This window comes from Stegodyphus dumicola, chromosome 6, assembly GCF_044657685.1.
Source record: "Stegodyphus dumicola isolate Sdum_Otavi_A_Nest chromosome 6, ASM4465768v1".
Taxonomy (NCBI): domain Eukaryota; kingdom Metazoa; phylum Arthropoda; class Arachnida; order Araneae; family Eresidae; genus Stegodyphus; species Stegodyphus dumicola.
In genome coordinates, this window is record NC_140773.1 from 222,313,336 (window position 1) to 222,336,861 (window position 23,526).

At 30.8% G+C, this 23,526-nt stretch overlaps 1 protein-coding gene across 1 annotated transcript; it reads left to right on the forward strand.

The window, feature by feature from the left end:
* Positions 1–11,714: 11,714 nt before the first annotated feature.
* On the forward strand, positions 11,715–21,729 carry LOC118185486 (lipid storage droplets surface-binding protein 2-like). Its single transcript, XM_085819574.1, has 8 exons — positions 11,715–11,865; positions 12,676–12,971; positions 14,730–15,002; positions 16,153–16,316; positions 18,350–18,478; positions 18,578–18,742; positions 19,696–19,813; positions 21,603–21,729. Exons 2-8 carry the CDS (start codon positions 12,683–12,685, stop codon positions 21,668–21,670), a joined length of 1,206 nt encoding a protein of 401 aa, XP_085675700.1. The 5' UTR covers positions 11,715–11,865; positions 12,676–12,682; the 3' UTR covers positions 21,671–21,729.
* Positions 21,730–23,526: the final 1,797 nt, after the last annotated feature.

Here is a 23,526-nt window from a genome sequence, read left to right on the forward strand (position 1 = left end):
CAGAAAATTAAGATAAGGCTTTTTTCGTGGAATTCTACCTCTCAGTTCAACATCTGTTAATCTTCTCCTGATTGTTCTTGAACTGACAGAAACACCAGGATCATTCAGATCACTTTTGATGGCCGCTGATGACATTTTTCTATCTTGGAGACATAGTCTTTTTATTCTTCTGACATCAATAGATGTGGTGCACCTTTTTCGGCCTTTTCCTTCTTTGTTTTTTATTGAATTTGTCTCCTGATATCGTAAACAAAACTTTCGGACTCCAGATGTAGTCACTGAACCACCCACCTGTCTTGCAATTTCAGCATAGGAAAGACCACTTTCTCGTAACACAATAATATTACATCTCTTTCTAGGTGTCCAATCTACTCTTTTATTTGATGTCATTGCTTTTTGACTGAATATTAAAAATTTTTACAAAAATTCCTACTTGTAATTGCAGTGTATAAGAAACAGGTCCTCCTTCTACAGAACAAAGCAAAATAATGAATTGTTTCAAGTGTAAACATGATATCAGCTTCTACTGGCAGTTACTAACATTTGATTGGTTCTCAGAACAAGAACAGTGATTGGCCAGGAAAGCTGGACATTACAAACCACTTCATAACTGTGTTTTTTATTTATATTAAAGTACATATAACTTTTTTTGTATTGCAAATAATGGAATTTTGTGTTTTGTATTGAATTCAGTAATAAATTCTCTTTAAAATTATATAAATACAAGATTGCATTTTCCGAAACGTAACATTTTCTTTAAGCATACAAAGTTCAAAAACATAAAAATTTCCAAAAGTGTCCACAATTTTGGCTACCACTGTATATTTGTCGCATTGTGATAAAACAACGTTACATAGAACCATCGAATTTTGAATGATGTAATCCTCCTACGAATATGCGCATGTGTAAAACCAAATTTGGAATTTGCTTTATTATCGATTTCATATTTTGTAAAACTTTAACGAATTTTTGAGCAACAAACTCAACGATTTAAAACCGAGATTTGGCGACACTCTACGGCGGAATAAAAAAAAAACTTTTTATCTCCGCGCGGAACTGTGTATCGGAAATTCTAAAGATATGCTCATTTCAAAATTATTTTGCGACATTGTTATTGAACTGAATTTTATGGTTTAAAAGCAAGAAACATGATATTTAATAAATAAAGGTAACACACAAAACGTTAAAAAAAAACGCCCCTTTGGACGTAATTTAAAATCTGAAACCTTTCAGATTAAAAAAAATATTTTTTAATAGGAAGTCTTCACTGAGTCGAAACGCGGATATGCATTATCGTTTATAACACGAAAGCACACATGGGGAAATTAATAATTCTTTATATTCTCTTCACTCAAATGGCGATTGGAAACAGGCAAATAGCTAGCCAGTCAAATTCAGGTAGTGAAGAATTACCATCCACCATATTTTATTTCGGGCGCCACTGCAAAGACATTATACTTCCTTTTAAAGCACATAACACAAAATATCTGCTATCCCTCGCTAGGATTTCAGCCATAGATCTTCCATTGTTAACTTGATTAGCTATACCGCTTACGCTACAGCAACACGCATGAGGAAATGTAATAATTACTTAAATATATTCTTTGTTTAAACAAGTGAATAATTGCTTAGCCATAATGAGCACTCTTTTCTCAAAATAAACTGAATAAATTAAATGATGTATTATGGTATTTGTTTAGTTTATTCTTAGTCAACTTCCTTCCTATGCGTGGAATTTTTGTTTTAGAATCTATACAACATAGCAGATTATAACAATATGCAGCATTCATGTACTTTCTATTAGTAGTCGGTGTAATATTACATTTTTTTAGCATAGAGGGCGTTAGCCCAGAAAGTCTATTAATTTCGTTTTCGCATTTTGTGTCGAAAACTTTAAGTCTGAATCACTTTTCAAATTGTTGCCACCAAATATTATCGCCCAGTATTATATTAAATAATGAAGAATCTGCGTAAATGTATGTATGTTTCTCGCATTGCGATAAAACAAAGGTACCTAGCGCCATCGAATTTTGAATAACGTACGTCTCCACCCGAATATGGGAATCTGGAAGCCCAAATTTGGAAGTTAGAATTTGTTTTATTCCCTATTGATATTTTGTAAAGCATTTATGAATTTTTGATTAAGAAATTCAACGATTTCAACGCGACTAATGACAACACTGTACGGGAGGGGAATCTCTAGCGCGCGAGACTGTGTATCGGAAATTCTAAAGGTATGCTCTTTTTAAATTTTTTTGCGATTTCTCTGTTGAATTTAATTTTACGGTTCAAGAGCGAAAAACATGATACTTAATAAATAAAGGTAAAACACAAAACGTCAAAAAAAGCCCCTCTGGGCGTAATATAAGATTTGAAAACTTTCAGATTGTTATATTTATTATTTTTCAGTATAAAGCGTGATACTTCTTTTGCTGAGAAATATTGCACTAAACTATAGAATTGCACTACTCTAGCCTTTTTTAAAGCGATTTCAAAGCGACCTTTGTTTATTAGCGTATATTTCCATTTCGGTGTTTTTCTTCCTTAATCAAACTTTCTTACCAATTCTATGAAAAATATAATACTATACTAAAGTATAACTTATTACTTGGTCTAAACAATGCAGTAAAGTGAAAATACTGCTAATTATAGTTTTGAAAGCTTCTGAAGTTCAAGTAGGGCGAGTTCTAAGCTTTTTGTTCCTCTGCCGCAGCTAAATTATGTTACCCCAGGGTTCCCAAGCAATTGCCGGTGGGCACGATGGCGTCCGGCAATCATTTAAAGTGTGCCCGCCGCTGTGCTATCACAATAAAAATGTTTCAGTTTCAATAAAATTCTATGTGAAAGTTTTCTCACTTTTAATCAAATAGAAATTCCGTCCAACACAGATACCAGCACAAAGCGAAATGCGAACGATCTCTTTTTACCTAAAGTCCAAAATGAATCCTACCTAAAATCCAAAATGAACTGGTTCATCTAGACAGCAGAGTTTCCAAATTGGGCGATAAAAAAATTAGTACTTTAATAGCTTTTAAATATGCAGTATAAAAATATAGCTACCTGTCCACAAATAGACTATTGCAACACTTAATCTCAGGTCTGGTGTGGAAATTGAATGCAACTGGTTTCGGCGATTTGGGCGATATTTCAGAAGCCTTCTGGCGACTAACAATTCTGAGCATTTGATCACATGAGATTTCTACTTTTTATAAAGAATTTTTATACTTTGTAGATTTTGTATACATTTCTTAATAATTATTTTGCACAAGAATAAAAACAATAATTTTGGTATGCGAAGTTTTATTTTTTGAATTTTTGAATGTTTTTTGTACACTATGTGCATGTATTATTTACTCTATCCAACTATAAATTCACCTTGAAAAACCAAATGGTGCTCGCTGTCCAGCAGATATTTTAAAATGTGCTCTTAGGGACAAAAAGGTTGGGGACGCCTGTGTTACCCGGTAATTTTAAAATTTTTATCGCTCAGTGCAGGTATACCCATTGCATAGGCCTCGGCACCGATCCCGAGTTCTGATTTAAATTAGGGTTCACACGAAAATGTAGTTAAAAATCTAACACAAATATTTGTATAAACTTGGTGGACCATGGAAGCGATGGTACCCAACAGCATTTGCAATACTTCATTTTCATTGCCAATGACCAGTGCCGAATTAAAAGTTTTAAAGAAAGTTTAGAATTTTGTGCTAAAAGGCATGTAAATTTACGCTCGATTCTTCCCAGCCATATATTTCATGATAAAATCAGCAATGGGAGATTTATGTGGAGCCTGTTTTTCTTGATGCTCGTAAGCGTGTGCATATTTTGCTTAATGGTTAATCCAGCTCTGCCAATGATAACTGCTGTCTACGAAAGTAATTTCATCGAACTAAACCTAAGTAAAACATATCTAAGATCTAACATGTAAAATTCATTTCTCCTGCGATCTTAGCTAGAGAAAACATAACATAAATTTCCCCCCCCCCCCATTTTCTGGTTGTAACATAAATTTTCCAATTTTCCGCCAAATAACGTTCTTAATAAAGTTAGAAAACAAAACAAAACAAACAAACAAACAAACAACAACAACAATGAAAGCTGTACCTTTAGTGCGGGTAGTAATCACCACCCAAATCTATGATTTTTTGCTACCGGTTTAGTAGTTTTTCAGTCTTTGTCCTAGAAGCTTGATGGCCGCGAGTCCAAAAACAGATAGATCAACCTCGTTTCGGACGTTCTGTGCAGAATGGAAGCTAGCACCACCAAGATGTAGCTGCAGGTGTGAAAAAAGGTAGAAGTTCAAAGGAGGGATGTCGGTGCTTATATGGTGGATGTGGCAAAAGATCTCATTCGAGCCCGTACCAAGCCCAGCCGGTGAATGCAGGCACATGTGGTCTTGCATTATTTTGATGGAACGTTACTTTGTGCGCCGGAAACACGCGGCGTGTTTCTTTGATAGCAGCGTCAACACGGACTAGCATTTCGCTGTGCACTTTATTGTCACGAGTTTTGCCTTTTTCCAGATACTCTTTGTAGATAATACCATGGCAGTCCAAACAGATACAAAGCATGATCTGTTTATTAGTCAAAGAGCACTTTGCGACGCTGCCGACGGGCTCACCGGGCGCAGACCAACCCTTTTTTCGACTTGTATTGTTGAAGTAAATCCACTTTTCATCACAAGTGACGGTCCGGTTCAGAATTTTGTCCCTGCGTTGATATTCGGGCAGATTAGTGCAGGCCCGAACACGTCTGCTCTTACCTACTTGAGTCAGCTCATTCAGCACCCAGCGATTGAACTTGTACACTTCATTTATGCGATGCATAGCGTGACTAATGGATATGGTATTACCGTCTAACTCTTTAGCAAGCTCTCGAGTAGTTGCATAGGTATAAATAGAAGGGCTAGCTCATTTCTTTGTTCGACTCCTCGCCGACGCGAACCTAATGGGGGGACGTAACAGGCAATAATCTGACGTCACTGTGATGCCACCTGTCCTGATTTCCCGCGTTTAAAACAGTAGTTTCATTGAGCTGCGAGACGATTTTCTAGAGGTTACATATCCCAAATTAATTTTAATAATATATATATCTGTTTTCTAATAATGTATGTATTTAAAATAATTTATATATATATGTAATTTTAGTCAGTTTTTATTTTAAATTCCATATTGTAAAGTATCGTTTACGTAATATGGCTTTTTACGCTGCAGTAACGTGCCGCAGCACTTACAGAAGTATGAAAGGATGAGATATTTTATTTCATGGGACCAAAGGATCCAAATGAGAGTTTACTTTTGACGAAAGAATGGATACACAAATGTCAAAGAGAAGATTGTATTAATCTGAAGAGCGGAAAAATCTGCAGGGAACATTTTCTATGCAGTGTTTATGAAGATGATGTGAAAAATCGCTTGTTTGGATAGCCACAAAAAGAAACTGTTGAGATGGAATGCTGTGCCAAAAGTAAATTATGATGACAATAATAAATCGAAATTGATGATGACAATAATAAATCAAATTTTAATGATTTTGAAATAAAACTCACAAATGAAAATGTAGATCATCCTGAATGTTTAAGGATAAACAAGAATGCATTGATAATTTGAAGAACAAAATAATATCCTTAGAAAATTGTATTAAATTGTATTAAAGTATTGAAAAATAGAGAAAAGAAAAATTTTAGAATGTTTGTTCAGCGACAAAGAAGGTGGACGACATCTAGACAGAAATTGGTATCAGAAATTAAAATATCAAATAGCGAAATTTGGGGGGGGGGAGCACAAATTGGAGAATTTGGAAAAATTTCTAAAGCCTATTTTTATAAAGACGCAGATTAATGCATTACTGAAAAAGAAGAAAAAAATCAGGTGGACTAGTGAAAATATTTCACGTTGCATTGTCATAAGAGCTCTGTCATCTTAAAGCTATGATTTTTGAAAAGAAAAAAAATTAAGAAAAAAATTGGAATATCTTTACCTAGTATTATGAAATTAAAGAAATGGTGTTTATTTTATTTTTTAGTGTTTTCTAAAACTTAGCGTAGTCCAAGAATTCAAAGTAATGTTCTTACTCTAAAGAAGGAAAGAGGCGAATATTTGTATTCTGTAGAAAAATATGCGTTCTCAGTTTCGACAAAATGCATATAGATTGAAAACTCTGCTATGACTCTAAATTGGACTAAGTTGGTTCTTTTCAAAATGTGCAGTTTGTTTTAATCAGAGGTCTCATTTCGCGCTCTAACCCACCAGCGGCCGAGCGGTAAAATCGCTGAACACTGGTAGTTCGGTCCGAGGTTCGAATCCCGCGAACGGTCAGGCTGCATGGGCGTTTTCGTGGTTTTCCCCATGTGTAACGTGTATACGAGTCAGTTTCCCTTAGAAAGTCCTCCACGAAGGCATTCCTCCTCTTAGGCAGATAGCCCTCGAGGCTTTGCCATAATCACACACACACACACATTTCGCGCTCTGCCTCAAATTACTGAGAAACCGCGTTTTAGATAGAGGATTTGTTTTAGAAGATGTAACTGTTTTAAATTTTGATATTATTAAAGAGGTTTTAAATAGAGATTGAGAAGAAATCAAATTGTGTCACAAACTAAAACCAAATTATTTAATGGTCAAGGGAAACGAGAGACAAAAAGTCGCTCCAGAGAAGACATTATTTTCAAAAAATACCGCAAAAGGTATACTCTACCCCACAGGAAATCAGAAAGCATCTGACTTCTATGAGTTAATCGATAATATCTTCGGTATTATGAATAGTACCAACAAGAATAACAAGTATTTAACAAACTAATTTTGTTAAGTACTTGTTAAAGTTATTCTTATTGTATCCTTCGTAACTAATTATTGATTAGATTTTGTGCTAGATTAGCATTCTAGATAAAATATAATAGTATAAAACATCAAAGTAATTGGCATAAAAACACCTGCTTCCTTTACTGACACTTTTGAAAAATTAAATAACTGTTTTAGGTACTCTGAATAAAGCTATTTTGTCAAAATTAAGGTAACAATCTTATATACATTTATTTAATTGTAATATAGATATAAGTATAAATTACAAAATTATTAAAAAAATATCTATTAAGAGAATTATAACAATGTAAAATTTACAATTAGGCAAAAAATCAAACGTAGGTTAGCAGAAATGTTGCCATATATGTCATATATGTTTAAACCTATGTCAATGTAAAGTTGTTTTTTGAGTAAATTTAAATAGCTGCTATTATAGTTATCTTAGAAGCAGTATAAAAATTCTCTCAATTAGCATGCAATTAAAGAAATGATTAGAAATAAACGTGCATTAAATAAAAAAACATGCAAATAAAAATAAAAAACCACGGAACTTTATGTTAAAAGAGTAGCACATTTTATCTATTATTTTAAAATTGAGTAAGCATTATTAAATTTTTTAATGGTTCAGTCTAAAATGCATAAAGCAGTAACATTGTCTCTTCCAAATTATAGCTATCTTTCACACACAGCTCATTTTAAACGCTGGTTCAAAAACGCTAATTTCCAAGCTGTGAATTATATTGGCGCGCTCAGTGTCATCATGGCTACGTCATCACTTCTCACTTTCTGCTTCAGGGAAAAAAGCTCTATGAGCTAGCCCTTCTCTTCTAAGTCCTGTAGTTGCATACTGATCATCTTCCACATGTCCTCGCAGGCGGGCCTCATCAACATCACTATAAGCGGTCAGAGCGCTCTGCTTCTTGAATGTCATAGTCCTTGTTTTTTAAACTTTTTCCGTACCCAACTTTCACACTGTCATATGATACAACATTAGTACCTAAAGCTGTACTCATCATTCGGTGACATCATGTAATTGAATTTTTGCAACGAAACTGGAAGTAAAGGATGGTTCTAATCTGGTAGCATGATGTTTCACTTCCTATACCCTGTACTTAATGATAACGATTTTTTTTTTTTTTTTTTTTCTTCAAATTTCACATTACAGTGTTCTGAAGTAAGTCTCATTCTTTCAAATGCCAAAAGTCGTTTGACAAAATATGATTAAACACGCTAATGTGAACTGTTTGCGCAGACGATATTTGCGGTGTAGGGAAAATTTCGTTAAAAATCCGATAAGTTAAAAAATACAATGAAATCATTCATAATGTTGCAGGTAAAAACAAAGTTTTTTTTTTTAATTTGCAGACGCAAACTTTTCCTAAGAATATTATAATTATGTAATATTATAATCATGTAATATTATATATTTTAATATTTCACTTAGAACTTCGTTTTTATTTATTATTTTAAATTTTGTTATTAAGTCATGTTTAAAAAAGTAATTGTTGTCTTCTTTTTTTGTACATAACAGTAGTATACAGTGTTTTTTTTTTTTTTTTTTTTTGCTTCATAATAGTTTTAATGATGAATCAAGTGATTGTTGACCAACATGTGATTTTTGCACTTTATGCGACCTACAGTGTCTCAAAAAAGTGATGGGACACTTGTGCTTTACAAAAGGAAACTGTAATAAAATAAATTTAAAAAACATGTAAAATTTTTTTGTGGGTGTGTTTCATACTTAAATTTAGTAACAATTATTACATAACATAGATTTTCTCAAAATATTAAAATATTAATTTAATAAAAATACAATTGTTTAGAACGGAGCAAAAAATGGCTCACATAAATGATGGGACACTTACTTTTCCATCAAATATTTATCCAAAAAGTTTACTTTTTAAAAGGTTTTAATATTTTGTTGGATTTCCTTTTACTTTTAAAACAAGATTTAATCTTCTGGGAATGGATTCGATTAATTTTTTTTTTTTGTGTGTGTGATTTCTGGAGTGATTTTACCCCATTCGTCTTGAAGCACCGATTTTAATTGTTGTTTTGAAGAAATGGTGTGTTTGCGAATTCTTGATTCCAATTCTTGCCAAATATTCTCTATGGGATTTAAGTCTGGAGATTGTGGTGGTGTTTTTATTACTTCAGAACAGTTATACAGCAGCCAGAGTCAAAGCAGTGTTCAAAGCAGTGTGCGTGGGGTCATTGTACTGGTAGAATTTAAAATCGTTATGAAGGTTCAATTTTCGCGCTGAAGATTTCAAATTTTGATTTAAAATGTCAATATTAATTCATTTTACTACTGATTAGTAAACGTACTGATTCATTTTACTGTCAACGTACTGATTCATTTTACTGTCAATAAAAACAAGAGTACCAACTCCAGCGGACGACATACACCCCCATACAATAACTTCTCCTCCACCATGTTTTACTGTTGGCACCAAGTTCTGTTTTCGAAATTCTTCCCTGGGTTTTCTCCACACCAAGATTCTACCGTCAGAACCAAATATATTAAATTTACTCTCATCAGAAAATATAACTTCATTCCAGTAATCAGAATTCTTATTTATGTTGGATTTTGTGAAAGCCAGTCTGAGTTTTCTATTCTTTTCACTTACGAAGAACTTTTTCCTGGCTGCTCTACCGTGATATCCAGCAGATCGAATTACTCTTCTAATAGTCTCAGGTTTAACAATTACTCCATATAATGCTTGTAAATCAGCAACAACTCTAGGAGCACTCATTCTTGGATTTTTTTTAAATATTTCGAACGATAATTCACTTTATTCCATTGGATAGCTTTGATGGTCGGCCAGGTCTTCTTTTATCCTGAATCATATGATCCTTTTTATATCGTTTAATGATATTGTAAACTGTTGAATGACTCAAGTTAATTGTTTCAGGAGTTTCTCTAATAGATTTTTCACGTTCCATATGCAAATTAATAACTAATTTTTGAATTTCAGGCAAAGTTTCTTTTCGTTTAGCATTCATGGCTGCACAGAGCTAAAAAAACACAAAAATTCCAAAACAAACTGGAGAGAAATACTGCAAACGATTTTATAAATTATTGCCAATTGCTTTTGAGTAAAAAATAAAAACCCCAAAAAATATTTTTATTGTAGTACGTAGTAGTATCTAATGGTGTCCCATCACTTATGTGAGCCATTTTTTGCTCCGTTTTAAAGAATTATATTTTTATTAAATTAATATTTTAATATTTTGAGAAAATGTATGTTATGTAATAAGTGTTACTAAATTTAAGTATGAAACACACCCACAAAAAATTTTTACATGTTTTTTAAATTTATTTTATTACAGTTTCCTTTTGTAAAGAAAAGTGTCCCATCACTTTTTTGAGACACTGTAGGTACAATATTTATTAATTAATTATAATTAAATTCTTTATGAATTAAGAACATTTGTTTCTTAAATTTTTTAGGCTCTTTTAAAACGAAGAATAAACAGATAGTGCTCATTATGTAAAAAGACGTCACCGATGCCTCTGTCCGTGACATGAAAATACCTTAGTACGCCCCTGCATGTCTAGTACCTGTATTTCCGTAAATAATAATCTCAGTTTTCCAATACACTAACAATTTGTGTATATGCGCATTTCAGGTATGAAGTTTAAGTATTATCTCCAAAGATTTATAAAAGTGCTTTTATTAAGCTAGAACTCAAAAATGTTCTTCCAAGCAGGTTTGACAAGTTTCTTGCTTTTAAAAGGCATTATTCAGTCTTCGTGTTGAAAATTGTCAATGAAATCCTTTAACAAAAGGAAATCACGCGATTCTCTCGGTTTACTTCCCTCTGGTAATAGCGTCCCAAATTTACAAAGGTGACAAACAATCACGTGGTGATTTCAACTCAGAAGTTCAAGTTCTGATGACATTAATGCTGCGCTGCGCTCATAATTACGTCATTTCTCGCCAAAGCACGCCAACAGTCGGAAATCGAAGACTTCAGCAACAAGTTAAGGCACTTTTCAGCCCGGAATCCTTTTGCGGAAGGATAACTTTTGGGAAATGGGGCTACACACATTTTTTAAGAAATGCATACACAAAACTTTTCAGCTACTGTGAATTTGAAATTATGCACAAATTAAACATTTATTAATCTTCCTATTAACTTACATAAATTACTTCGTTTTATTTATGTCATAATTTTCTTCTTTTTATTACTGCTTGAGTGAAACTGACTTGATCTATTTTGTCTCGGGAGCGTAGCGTACATTCATAATTTGCTACAAATTAACGTTCTCAGAAAATTCATATAGAATATTCAAGTTGAAATAATTTCATATGAACATCTTTGTAATTATGTTTATGAATGGGAGCAAATTCTGATATTTCCAAATGAGGACATATAAAAAAAAAATCACATAGAATTCTCATTCACCTTCGTCCTAACTATAATTTTCGTCTGACTGAAACGCAAAAATATAACAAGTAAAAAAAAAAAAAAAAAAAAAAAAAAAAAAGCTAAACATAATTGAATTCTATTAATGAATGCAAATTAATATAAAATTTTTGAGCGGAAAAGGGAAAAGAGGATTGTACAGGAAAATGAAATTCTAAAATTCTTCACACTGATAAAAACTTCTGAATCTTTTGAAGTGTCTTATTTTTTCTTTAATTTAAGAACTACGTTACTCGAGACAAATGGCTATTTCATTAGTCTGCGTTTAAAGTAATAACTCTATGAAGGCAACGAATCTTATTGATGTTATGGTTAAAACTTCTTGTACGGGATACCGTCTTTTAAGGGTAAACAGGATAGTTTTAAAACTATCGTGACGTTTTATTTTAGCACAATTAGGGTGATAAATCTTATCATCTGTCAGCCTTCTCCAAGTAACCCTCTTTGAGAAACACCCAGAAAAGATTTCGCGTCATTTGAATACGTTAACATCTGACTTTCTGAGTGTAATGCGCATTGGTTGCACTTTGAACTCAAAAATTGCCATTCTGAGCTATATATACTGTTATTTTGATAGTTCTCTCTCTTTTTGATCGATTAAATTACTCTTGTACAAGAGACTCATAAAATCGTAAGTTTGTTTGGAATTTAGTTTTCGAAAGTTTCCGTGCCAGTTTGTTGACGTGTATCATGTGCTGTGCATTTTTCCGTATTTTAAATACCCTTTTTTAATCGAATATTAAAGTTATTGTGTGTACTGAAGTTTAAACTCGTATTTAAGATTTTCACGAGATTTTTAAAGTGGAATTATAGCTAAATTCTTCATTACTGTTAATAGTAGTTTTTAATATTGGTTTTTAACATTAAAGTGTCTTGAAGAGTAATGAGTTTCATTTAACCTGCCATTGCTCGCAGTTGGAAACTTTTTATGCTAAAAATTTATTAGTGAGATGTAACAAGTAAATAAATTATAGTTTATATATTGACGAGCAAAATTGACTGTACTGAAAAACTTTGTTGTGGATGTGTAAAGGAGGTTAAAAATTAAATATACGTGTTTAGGAAGAGTTCGTTTTAAAGTCGCTAAAAAGTATCACTACTCATTTTATCAAAATGTTGCATAGGCTAATGCTACGTGGCTGCATAGTACTGGGTGAAGAAATTATATATTAACCTTAAATAGTCTTGTACTAACTTTACAGTAGATTCAGTAAATGTAGAGAAAACTCGCGGTTGTTTTGAAACGGGAAAAATTAAGACATTCACCTCCATTGGAATGCTTTGTTTAAAATTGGTATGAATTCAGGGTCTTAATTAATAATAAAGGTGTACTTAATATTTACTACATTCTAATATGGAGAATAGATTAAATATATTTATTTTCAGTTAAGAAAATTAGTTTCAGTGAGAAATGTATCTTTAATATTTTCTGATTTTTTAGAAGCAAAATGACGAATCCTGAAGTTGAATCTGCTGCTATAAACACATCTTCAAAATCTGAGGAGGTTCCAGCATCTACCGAGAGTACTTCTACGGAGGGTACAATAAAAAGTGAATTTCTGGAGAGAGTATCTGAAATACCAGCAGTATCTGCTGCTAAAGACTATGGCACAGCTGCTTATAATCAGGTCAAACAGTATAATAGATTTACAGCTGCTGCATTAAGTGCTGCTGAAACAGCTGCACTGTATTTTGCTGTGACTGCAAAGCCATTTTTGGAAAAAATCCAGCCACAAGGTATATTTTATTTCATAAGCTCACTTTATTAACTGTTTATGTATAATTCATCTACTGAATTATTTTTACAAAGTCTGTCTTAATAGTACTTCATGCAAAGATTTTTCAGATTCATGTAGAGCATATTTGCTGAGCCTGATTAAAATCACCTTTTCTACAAAGATATATTAAAAATTGAATATTTACTATATTTATGGTAAATTATAAGTTTAGAGTGTACAACTCAAAAAGGTGGATTAATTTCTTGAAAAATTTAGGCTACTTGCTTTGTAATCTTGCAGTTATCAAGACAAATTCGTACAGTATAGTAAACTTAGCTCTTTTCATAACATGAAGAGCAAATGGTAGAATACTACAGCATCTGATAAATGCTGACTGCATTAAATTTCCAAGGCAGTGTGATGGGCTTTGCTGTTCTAGATATCAGCTGTATTTAATTTGTCTAATTTTTAAATTTTTTTTTTTTTAATTCACCTAGCCATCTGTTAATTAACAGAATTTAAGGAAAACAGTGTTTAAGCTTAACTGTTTAGGAAACTTAGTTGTTGTCCATATGTTTTGGATTCGGTTTTTACCAATTTTGTTTCATCTAATTGGAGTAAAAAGCGAGAGGAATGTTATGTATGCTATATTTATTAGTTAACCCTAGTTTAACTTCTCATGTATGTCTTCTCTCAATCTGCGCTCTGTAAAACTTGCTAAAAATGCAGCTTCCTTGCACATTACATCAATATGGAATTGTTCTCCTTTTGAAGTGCCAGTATCTGTAGCTTTTATATATATATTCATTAATGAATCGATTTATATGTATTTATAAATGTAATCTCTAGAATGGCTAAGTAATTAACAAATATTAATTTCTTTCATGAAAAAATTTATAATAAATTATATTTAAGTTTTCATTAAAATAAATTATTGTAATAATTTGTATTTAAATAATTAAAGTGAATAATAAGATCTAAAGAATAAAATTTTTTCACTCAACTTAAATCAATAAATGGTATGAAAAAAGTTGATAATAAGACATGAATTTGGGGAGGGGGGACATAGGCCACTCTATATTATCAGAAGGCAGAATTTATATCAGCCTGTAATTAGCGATACATTTGTGAAGTTGAAACAGGATTATCTCGCTTGAACTTTGGGATGTATCATTTTTAACACCAGAGGTATCTTCATTATTTTTTATATTTTTTTTTTTTTTAAACTTTGAAAGTGATTTAGGTCTCTTTGAGCATGAGAACCCTTGCATTTGCAACTTGCCGAACCGTATAGATTAGCCTCTACATGCAAGATAGTTTTTATATTGTAAATCAAATTATTAGATGAAGTAAAGACAAAATTATAATATTTTATTAAATTAACAAATCAAAGTTATAATATTTTGTTAAATACCCATATGTATCACACCCTTTATTCTAATCTTTTGAAATCGTATCTGCCGAATTTTCGTAAAACAGACCAGTTTCATGTAATTGAATACAACTGTACCAAGATTTCTGTTTTATTAATAATGAAATAAAATTACTGTTGACTGTTATAATTCATATCAATGTAGAAATAAAGATGAAGTTTTGTGATAAAATTACCTTTTTAAAAATTAGCAGTTCATTTTAAAAGCAGTAATTTATTAATATTCAGCTGTTTCCAGTTTATATCAAATTTATCTCTTTCTGTATGTCAGTTTTGTCAAATATTTTCTTTGAAATTTTTTTGCATTATCTATCTAAAAATATCTTAATTCCTCTACTTTTTTAGCTCAGTTGGTAGATACCTTAGCTTGTAAAGGTTTAGATACTGTTGAAGAAAAGGTGCCATTTCTTATGAAACCACCTGAGGAGCTTGTTGAAGATGCAAGAAAGTTATGTTATTCAACTGTTGACAAGGGATATCAGAAGGTAGAAGAAATCAAAACTTTGGGAACAGAAACGTTGTCTTCGGTTAAAAATTATGGACTTCAAAAAGCAAATGATGCTTTGACTGGAACTGAATCTTTAGTTGAGAGATACCTTCCACCAGCATTTGGAGAAGGTAAATTAATCAGTGTATCATTTTATTAAAGGAAAAAAGAGGGCTGATATTTCAACTTAATTATGAATTAGTCTTCTAATGGTAATTTAAATTTTTACTCTAATCTTGAATTGAGGAATTGTTGTTTTAAAATTAATCGTAAGGTGAAGCTTTAATCAACATTAATGTGTTGGGCTGAATATAAAATGGCCATTCTGCACTTTTGGAGGTGTATTAACAAGGGGAATTGAGCTTGTGAGGTTAATATGTTGAATACTTTCATGGGAAAAACTAAATGTCCTAAACATACTTTGAGATTTATCACAAGTAAATATTTTATGTAAATAGTGTGGTAATGTACTATGTATATATTTATATATATCGGTGATGTATTATCACTAAAGGAAAAAAGGGGGCTGTGATGAAAGATGAACAGGAGTTTTTTAAAGAAGATTAAAAAAAAAATTAACAATTTGCTTAAATTTTATAACTTTTAAGTTTCATAAACTTAAGAGTAGATGTAAAAAATAACCATTTGATTTTGCTTAGAAAAATATTATCGCTACTATTATTGCTTCAGATCTTCCAATTGTAATGTACATGTGACAGGAAAAATATTTACATTAATATACCTATAAACTGTGTATAATTGATCACATTTGCAAAAGAAAGTTTTTCATCATTATAAAATTTTTAAATCTTTTAAAAGTGGCTGAGAATGTAAATGGAAATGAATGTAGAAAACTATTAAACGAAACTGTATTTTAATCATTTTCAACTAAGTTTTAAGCATTTAATTTTTTTTCATATATAAAAGATCTTAAAATAATGAAATTCTTAATTATTGCAGAACATTCAGTATTTTGCAAGAAATAATTTATAAAATTTTTATATATTTTTTGGAATTTCTGTATTTAAATTACTTTTGTTTAATTTTTATTTTGTTAAGTTGATAACTTTCTTAGTTTGAAAATTTAATGGAGTTATTTATGCTTATTTTCTGCACAGCTTTTTTATGCTATAAAAATTTTGTATTTTGTATTAAAATTTTACTTATTTTTATTTTGTACATTGTTAAACAATACATATTTAACTAATACAAATTTTCTGTAAATTTTCAGATTAAAAAACTTTTTATTTTTCCATTTCTAAAGTCATAATTTTTTATAAGGTTCTCATGAAGCAGAAGATGACAGTAAATCTGTGCCTGAAAGAGCTAGCAAATTAACAAGCAAAATTGGTCTTCGTATTTATGGTCATGGAATCAAACAGCTGCTACCTGTACACAAATTGAGTCAAGAGTCTGTTGCAAAACTGTTATATACTGTTGAATTGGTAAGAGTTCTGTTATATTAAACACTTTCAGAACTACAGTATTTTTCTCATTTTGCATCTGCTAAACCTTTAGAAGTATGCATTTTTTATCTACTAAACCAATAAAAATCTATATTAAATAGCAGCAGAATTTTCATTGCCTGGTCTTTAAAATATGTTGCGATTCTTTAAAAATTCATAGTTGACTAACTGTGAGCTTAGAACTTTGTTTGCATCTTAGATGAAAACTTAGAACTGCGACCTTCTGAACTTGGTTTATTGCATTCAAAATTCGTAACATTTTTTAAAAGATGGATTATATTGTTTTTTTTTTTTTTTTAATATAATGAAATAGCAAAATTTTTTGCTTTGCTCAAAATAAGTAAACTTGATTTAGAAAATAATGCTTGTGAAAATAGTAATATTTTATTGTATAATATATTAGTGTAATTTCATATTGATGTAAAGTTTCAGGCTAATAAACACTACAGCATCTGACATGGTTTGTTAGTATGTGGTGCTCTGGAATCTAGACTTCAACATCTTCTGTTTTAAAAAATGTAAAATGCCTTCTTCATTATTACTTGGTTGATTTAATTTACTAATTATGGTAAATAAAAAAATGTACTCGCCTGTCAATAAGCTGCATCCTTCCCTTCCCCCCAAAAAAGATGCTTATATTTGAGTGAGACAATTGTCAAAACATACAAGATTATCTATATAGGATCTGTGGAATTTTATTTAAATACAGTTAATAAAGTACAAATTGCATTTTTCTAATTTTTTTTTTTTTGTTGCAAACTCTTGATTCTGTTAACATTCGCACTGCTGTAGAGAGAATCTGTAGGCCCTATTGGTTGGTGGTTGGCTTTAAGTATGGTGTAAGAAATTCAGCTTGACGAATAATTGCTTTATTAGAAAATAATATATAGTTAAAATTAAAAAAAAAAAAAACTGTTTTAATGAGCAAATGGGGGGGGGGGAGAAAATAACTAGTGGTCAAGAGTCGCAAATTCACTATTAAAAATTGTAGGGCAAAAGTAAAGAATTGGTTCCTAGTTAATGCTTGAGATTTTGATGAAAAGCAGGAGACAATCGGAAGGAGCCCTTTAAGAAAACTGGGCATAGGTAATTTACAGGCTCTTTTATTTATGTATATATGTATATGTATATATGTATATATATATATGTGTGTGTAGTGAGGATAACTTGACAGTTCTTGTGAGTTTGTAGTTTTAAATCCATTGTAATATGTTAAACAACTGTCCTTATTAGTATAGTGGTTAGTGCTTCTGGCTGCTGTATTGTTAAGCTTTGATTCGAATCCAGAGAAGGTAAATATTTGTATTGTGACTGTGCAGAGTAGAGATACTTGAAATACAAGGCGAGCTGAAAGTCCTCATCTGTATAATTAACAGTGAATTTACGATGTCCTGTCTTAAATTATACATCTAATGCACTAAACATATACAATAAAAAATAGCATATACTTATAAAATCATTTGTAATATGCATGACACAAATTATGAAGAGAAAAAATATCTTGCATGTAGCCTGGGAAATAATTGCAGTAATGCTGTAAATGTTAATAATTATCAGCTAGATTTATAAGTTTAATATTTTATAACTAGATTATTAAAGATTTAACTAATTGTTCGTTTCATCAGTTTTAATTTGAAAGATAAGTAGATGAACTTGTATCACCTTGCATGTTAGTGTTCTGCCATGTCACACAGAACATCACCTAAAAGATTTTGCATCAAAGAATGCACTTACCAAGTTATATGGATAATTGCATACTAGCATAATGTAATGGTATAAAAATTTAGAAAAATGTTTCTGGCAGTATTTAAATAGATCTATTGTAAGAGGAAAATGTAAGTAACTACAAAATAGGCATGAGTAAATTAATGTGTCTTAATTGATCTCTATGCCAGCAGTATTTTAAACAACTATTACCAAATTTTTTAAAGATTAAAAATATGAATTTCTCAATATTTATGCTAAATTTTGTATTGCAATTTCTAATTTTATTTTTTTGGTTGTTTATATAGCTACAACACTTGAAAGAGAACTACATAAATAAGAGTGTTCAAGAATATGTAGATGAAGCAAAAGTTAAAGCAACTTGGATATGGGAAGAACTGAATAAAGAACCTGCTGCAGCTGAAGAGACTGCAAAGGTATGAAAATTCATGTTATTTTGCATACCGTGTTTGCAATTTAAAATTGCTGTCATATGCCAACAAATATTCAGTTCCTGGCTTGAATTTTGTTTCTAGAGTCTGGAGCAGAGGATGCTGTCATTGGCCAGGAGAATGACATCTGTACTTGTACATGCTTACAATGTCACTGCAGTTCCCATTTCTGCACTACCCAAGACGTACCAGGAAGGATTTCAAACTGCACACAGATATGCCACAGAACTCTTTTCTCAGTTTGATCAGGTATTTTATCTAGCATAAACTAAATTTGAATATAACAAACTGATGCAAGTCATAAACAAATTGTCTTAATGTTATGCTTGTAATAATTTACTTTTATTTAAATTGTATTAAACTTATTTTCCTGCTTTTCTAAAATTGTCTGCATAGGTTTTGAAAATGATTAAAATTTTGTTTAACTAAGAACTTTTAAAATTATTTTGAAATGAGACATATTTATAAAAAAATCAAATGCGAGACCCTAGTGCAAATATTTCAGTGTATTGGAATTAAATGATTTAATTTAAACAAATTTAAGTTTAAAATAACTTTCTAATAATGAAAATGGACTGGAAGTAACTGTATTGACGATAATACCTGGGTAGAGTTCTTTTCAAATCGATGCTGCTATTACATTTCCAATACTTTTTCATAAGCTGCTGCAGCTGAAGAGACTGCTGTTTTCATTATATTTCTCATTTATATAAATTTGCTTCCCTTAATAATGTTTATAGATTAAAAATTTTCAAATTATTAGTTTTACTGAATAAACTAAGGAATTTTGCATGTAGTATGTAGTTATATTAGTATAGTTAGAAGGTATTTTTAACTTTTAAATCAAAGGTACAATTTAACAAGTTTTCGGTAAAAATTAATTTAAAGAATTTCACCATACGCAGAACCTTTCAGTATGAATTCAAGGAATTTTAGCATTTTTTAAAAGTAAATCCTAGAGATTTTTAAAAAATACTTTTTGAAGAGTTTAAAATAAAATTATGTAAAAAGAAAACAGAATTGTTAAAATAATAAATCAATTGGGTAAAAAATTAATTGGTAAAGTTTAATCTGTGTCGAACTAGTTTTATTTCTTAAAAATATTTTCAGACATGTATTGCAGAAAATACATACTGATTGTATTATATTTTTGACATGTTTGAAAAGTTTATTTGTAATAAATATTTAATTTTGTTTTATAGGCAACAAATGCTGGTGATGTGACTGTTCTAATGCTTCAAGGAATTCGGGAAAAACTCTCGGCCCTTCAAACTGTTATCCACGGTCTTTCTTCTCAAACTGAACAGATTGAAATGGCACGTATTTCCTGTCATAACTATTGCTCTTTTATGCATAAACTAATTTCAGAAATATGTTTTTTGGGTATAACATTGTTATAGCAATCTCGGAGATTAAATTGCCAATCAATCGAGATACCTCGCCAAAATCTGGCTGTGTGTTCTTATACCTTGCTACATGATTGTATATTAGCACCAGCTGTGTGTTCTTATAAACTCTCCACCTAATCATAAATTGGTACTGTGTTGCATTTTTGCTTTTAACAGCAGTCCTTATTATTCATTTTTGTGAGGTTTTAGAGTTCGCATTTATTTAAAAATATATTCATTGTTTTTCTTTTAAGAATATGATAACAATCTTTATACCGAATAATAAGTTGAGTGCCATATAATTTTTTCAAGAGGTCTTTATCTGACAAACTGCAAAGATGGCCAAAATGTTAAATTATTCATCATTGCTTTTAGATTTTTTATTCTTGGGCAGAGAAGTTGATGTTCATGAAATGGTGTAACAAACACCTTAATAGGTGTAAAGGTGCTGCATTTCACTGGAACAATTGCATGCAATCTAGGAAAACGTGCTACTTTGGAGATATGATGGTATGTTATGTATGGAATCGTTAACTGGTATTCACTAGTTAGGAATAATAATTTTGTGAAACGTAACCAACAAATGTTCTTAACTTAGTGGCATTATTTAAAAAAAAAGTAAGCTGTAACAAATTCATACCTATATTTAAATTTTTAATAATTCTTAAATAATTGCATATTTCTGCTTTTAAATGTAAACATCTATTTTGATTACTACTTAAAAACTGCAATATGTATGTAGATAATATGCATGCTGTTCATAAAATCTTAAGTCCATTTTTGTATAGCCTTGATAAAACATTACTTGCTAATTGAACTTCAAATTCATTACAGCCTGCTGTTAATTTTTTAATTAGGCCACTTTCTAACAGCAATATACAACACGCTATGTCTGTCGCATTTGGGACAGTAACAAATGGCATAGGGTGTCTATAAATTAGTTGCACAATTTCATAAGTTGATAACTTCCAAAATGGTATATGAAATTAACCAATTTAAACTTTAACTAGCAGTAATATTTCCAAAGTTTATTCGTAAATGGCATTAGGTGTCATAACTGACGCTGTCTTTTAGCATGCGCTTTTCAATGTTCGGCATTGCAATAACCGAAACGTACTGCGGTGCTGGAAAAGCAAAATGCTGTCTTTGGTTACATGAAACTTATTCTGATGTGCAAGTGAGACTAAATTGTGTTCAAGAATACAAGAAAAGAGATGCTATTATGGCCTGGTATTGTTGACTTACAGAAACAGGATGTGTGGCTCATCGGCTGAAGGCCAACCGGCAGTTTCAGAAGAGACTGTTGATGTAATGAGAGAAACATTTATGAGAAGTCCTACAAAATCCACATCACGAGTTAATTTGGAGCTGGGAATTCCAAAATCATATTTCTCTCTATCTTACAACAATATGTACTTTAAAAATAACCAAGCCAATTTTTCTTTTAAAAAGTCTTCCCTTAAACAGAACCCTTGTCCATATTGCCATATTTGATCAAATATTTTTGTTTCTGGTAGCACATTTGGAATAAATATTCATTGCTATAGAATGCAGATTTCTGGCATTTTTTTAAGACCCCCTATATCATAAGTATCATAAAGGATGTAAAGGAATCATCTGTATATATTTTATATAGCTAGTTTTTAAGCTTAATTTCTATAATGCTGAAAATTTTGGTGATACCAAGGTTTACTTGTTTTATTTATTTTTTAAACAGCAAGACCTTGGATCTTCTGAAAAATCTGAAGATGTTAAAGAGCAGAAGTCTGAAGCTGGATCTTCTCACTAATGCTAACATTTACTTTTGTAATTTTTGTATTAATTAAATGTTTCTAATGTTCATGCACAGTTTTGTTTTGTCTTTATAGGTATCTTTTGGCAGTATTTTATTACAAAATAAATCTGCTTTATATTTTGAAAATATGGTTTTCATTGCTTAAAATAGTTTTAAACATGTTCAGTCAAATTTTTATAAAACATTTTATATTGAGTTATGTGCTAATATATATAGTTGTAAACTTTCACCTTAAAAATTTGCTTCATTTTGGCAAACTTCTTTATTAACTAATCTTTAAAAAAATTTAAAAAAATGGTTACTAAAATTGAGAGTATTTCTAGAATTAAGTTCAAATTCTTTAACTATCAACATCTGATGCATTTGAAAGTTTTGTAATGTGACTATAATATATTTGTCGCACAATTTTATTTAAATATATTTTCAGATAAATATTTCGTTCCTAACTAAACTTTGGTAGGTTCAAACTGGACTGCAAATATCGATATCAAGTTTGAATTACTTAAAATTATCAGATGAAATAGAGAAGTTTTGGCAAAGGAAAGTTGTCAATTGTCGCTAATTCCCTGCTGAAAACCTCTCGTATGGTTTGTCGTAACTCGTTGGTGTTAAATTGGCAGGCTCTGAAGCAATTTTATGTGGCATGAGACTACATTTATGTACTTGTTGTAAATGTGGTTCTAAGAGTTTGCGGAAGGATAAGGTTATGGACAAAACTGAAACTTGACCTTGAACGGGCTCAGAATCCTAGTTTGTTATGCCACTTGGAGAAATAGAGTACAGAGAAGTTATTTAATATTATGATATGATAGTGACATTGAGAAGCTGTGTTTAAACAATTTAATAAATGAAATCAATATTTTTATGACAAAATAAACACATGAAAAAGATTTAATATTTCTTGACTTAACTGGAAATTTAAATATCCTGAAAGAGCTGCAAGGAAGAAACAATTTTATCATCGACATATGTTGTATTAAATATGTTAAATTGAAATTGTGCGAAACACAATATTTGATGTTTCTTCCTGCATATTAAAACTTCCTATTCAATTGGAAATCCTCAAATATGCAACGAAATTAGCATTCTTTTGATAAAAATTAAAACAGATGCAATGATTTTAATGCTATATTTTTATTAACGAATGTAAATAATGTACCAGAAAATCTACAGATCTAGCTAATTTATCATTTATCATTGTAATACAAAACTTGTTTAAGAATTTAAAGTTGCAAATTAAAATTTTTTTCACACTTGTCAAAAGCTAAATATATAGTTATGAATTTTTGCAAGAAGATAATCGCATTGGAAGCAAATTTATATGAAGTGGTGTTCCAGTTAAAATGAATAAATCTGAAAAAAGAACCGGATTGACGGACTAAAATCTACAATCTGAAGTAAAGATGGAAATTTTTCTCCAAGGCTATAAAATCTATATTTTAAATTAACCGATGCATTTTGTAGCAGCAAAAATCAGTGTAGTATTTCTAAATTTGTCAGACTAGTTTTGAAGGTTTAAATATAGAAACTGTCTTCAGCTGCATGAATGCAAATGTTGAATCTGAAAAATCTTTCAGTTCTAGTCTATCTCAACTCCAGTCTAATTTTTTACGGATAGATGGCGCTAGTAGCTTGGCCTCCTTTCTTTCAATCTTATCACTGGCTTCTCGTTGGTCATTTGCACTTCTGCAGCTCAAGAAAGGAAGTTCTATGTTTGAAAATTCGAAACTAGTCCTGCAAATTTAGGAATATTTCACTGATTCTTGTTGCTTTGACTCCTCCAATAATAATTATTCAGCATGTTATTTTACAAAATTTTTCAGAATTGAAATGGAACCAAGTGTCAAACC

Excerpts from the sequence above, each read along its gene's own strand:
- LOC118185486 (XM_085819574.1), top strand. The coding sequence starts at position 12,683 with ATGACGAATCCTGAAGTTGAATCTGCTGCTATAAACACATCTTCAAAA. Across the intron at positions 12,972-14,729 it reads GGAAAAAATCCAGCCACAAG|CTCAGTTGGTAGATACCTTA; the intron begins GTATATTTTATT and ends CTACTTTTTTAG. Across the intron at positions 16,317-18,349 it reads TGTTATATACTGTTGAATTG|CTACAACACTTGAAAGAGAA; the intron begins GTAAGAGTTCTG and ends TTGTTTATATAG.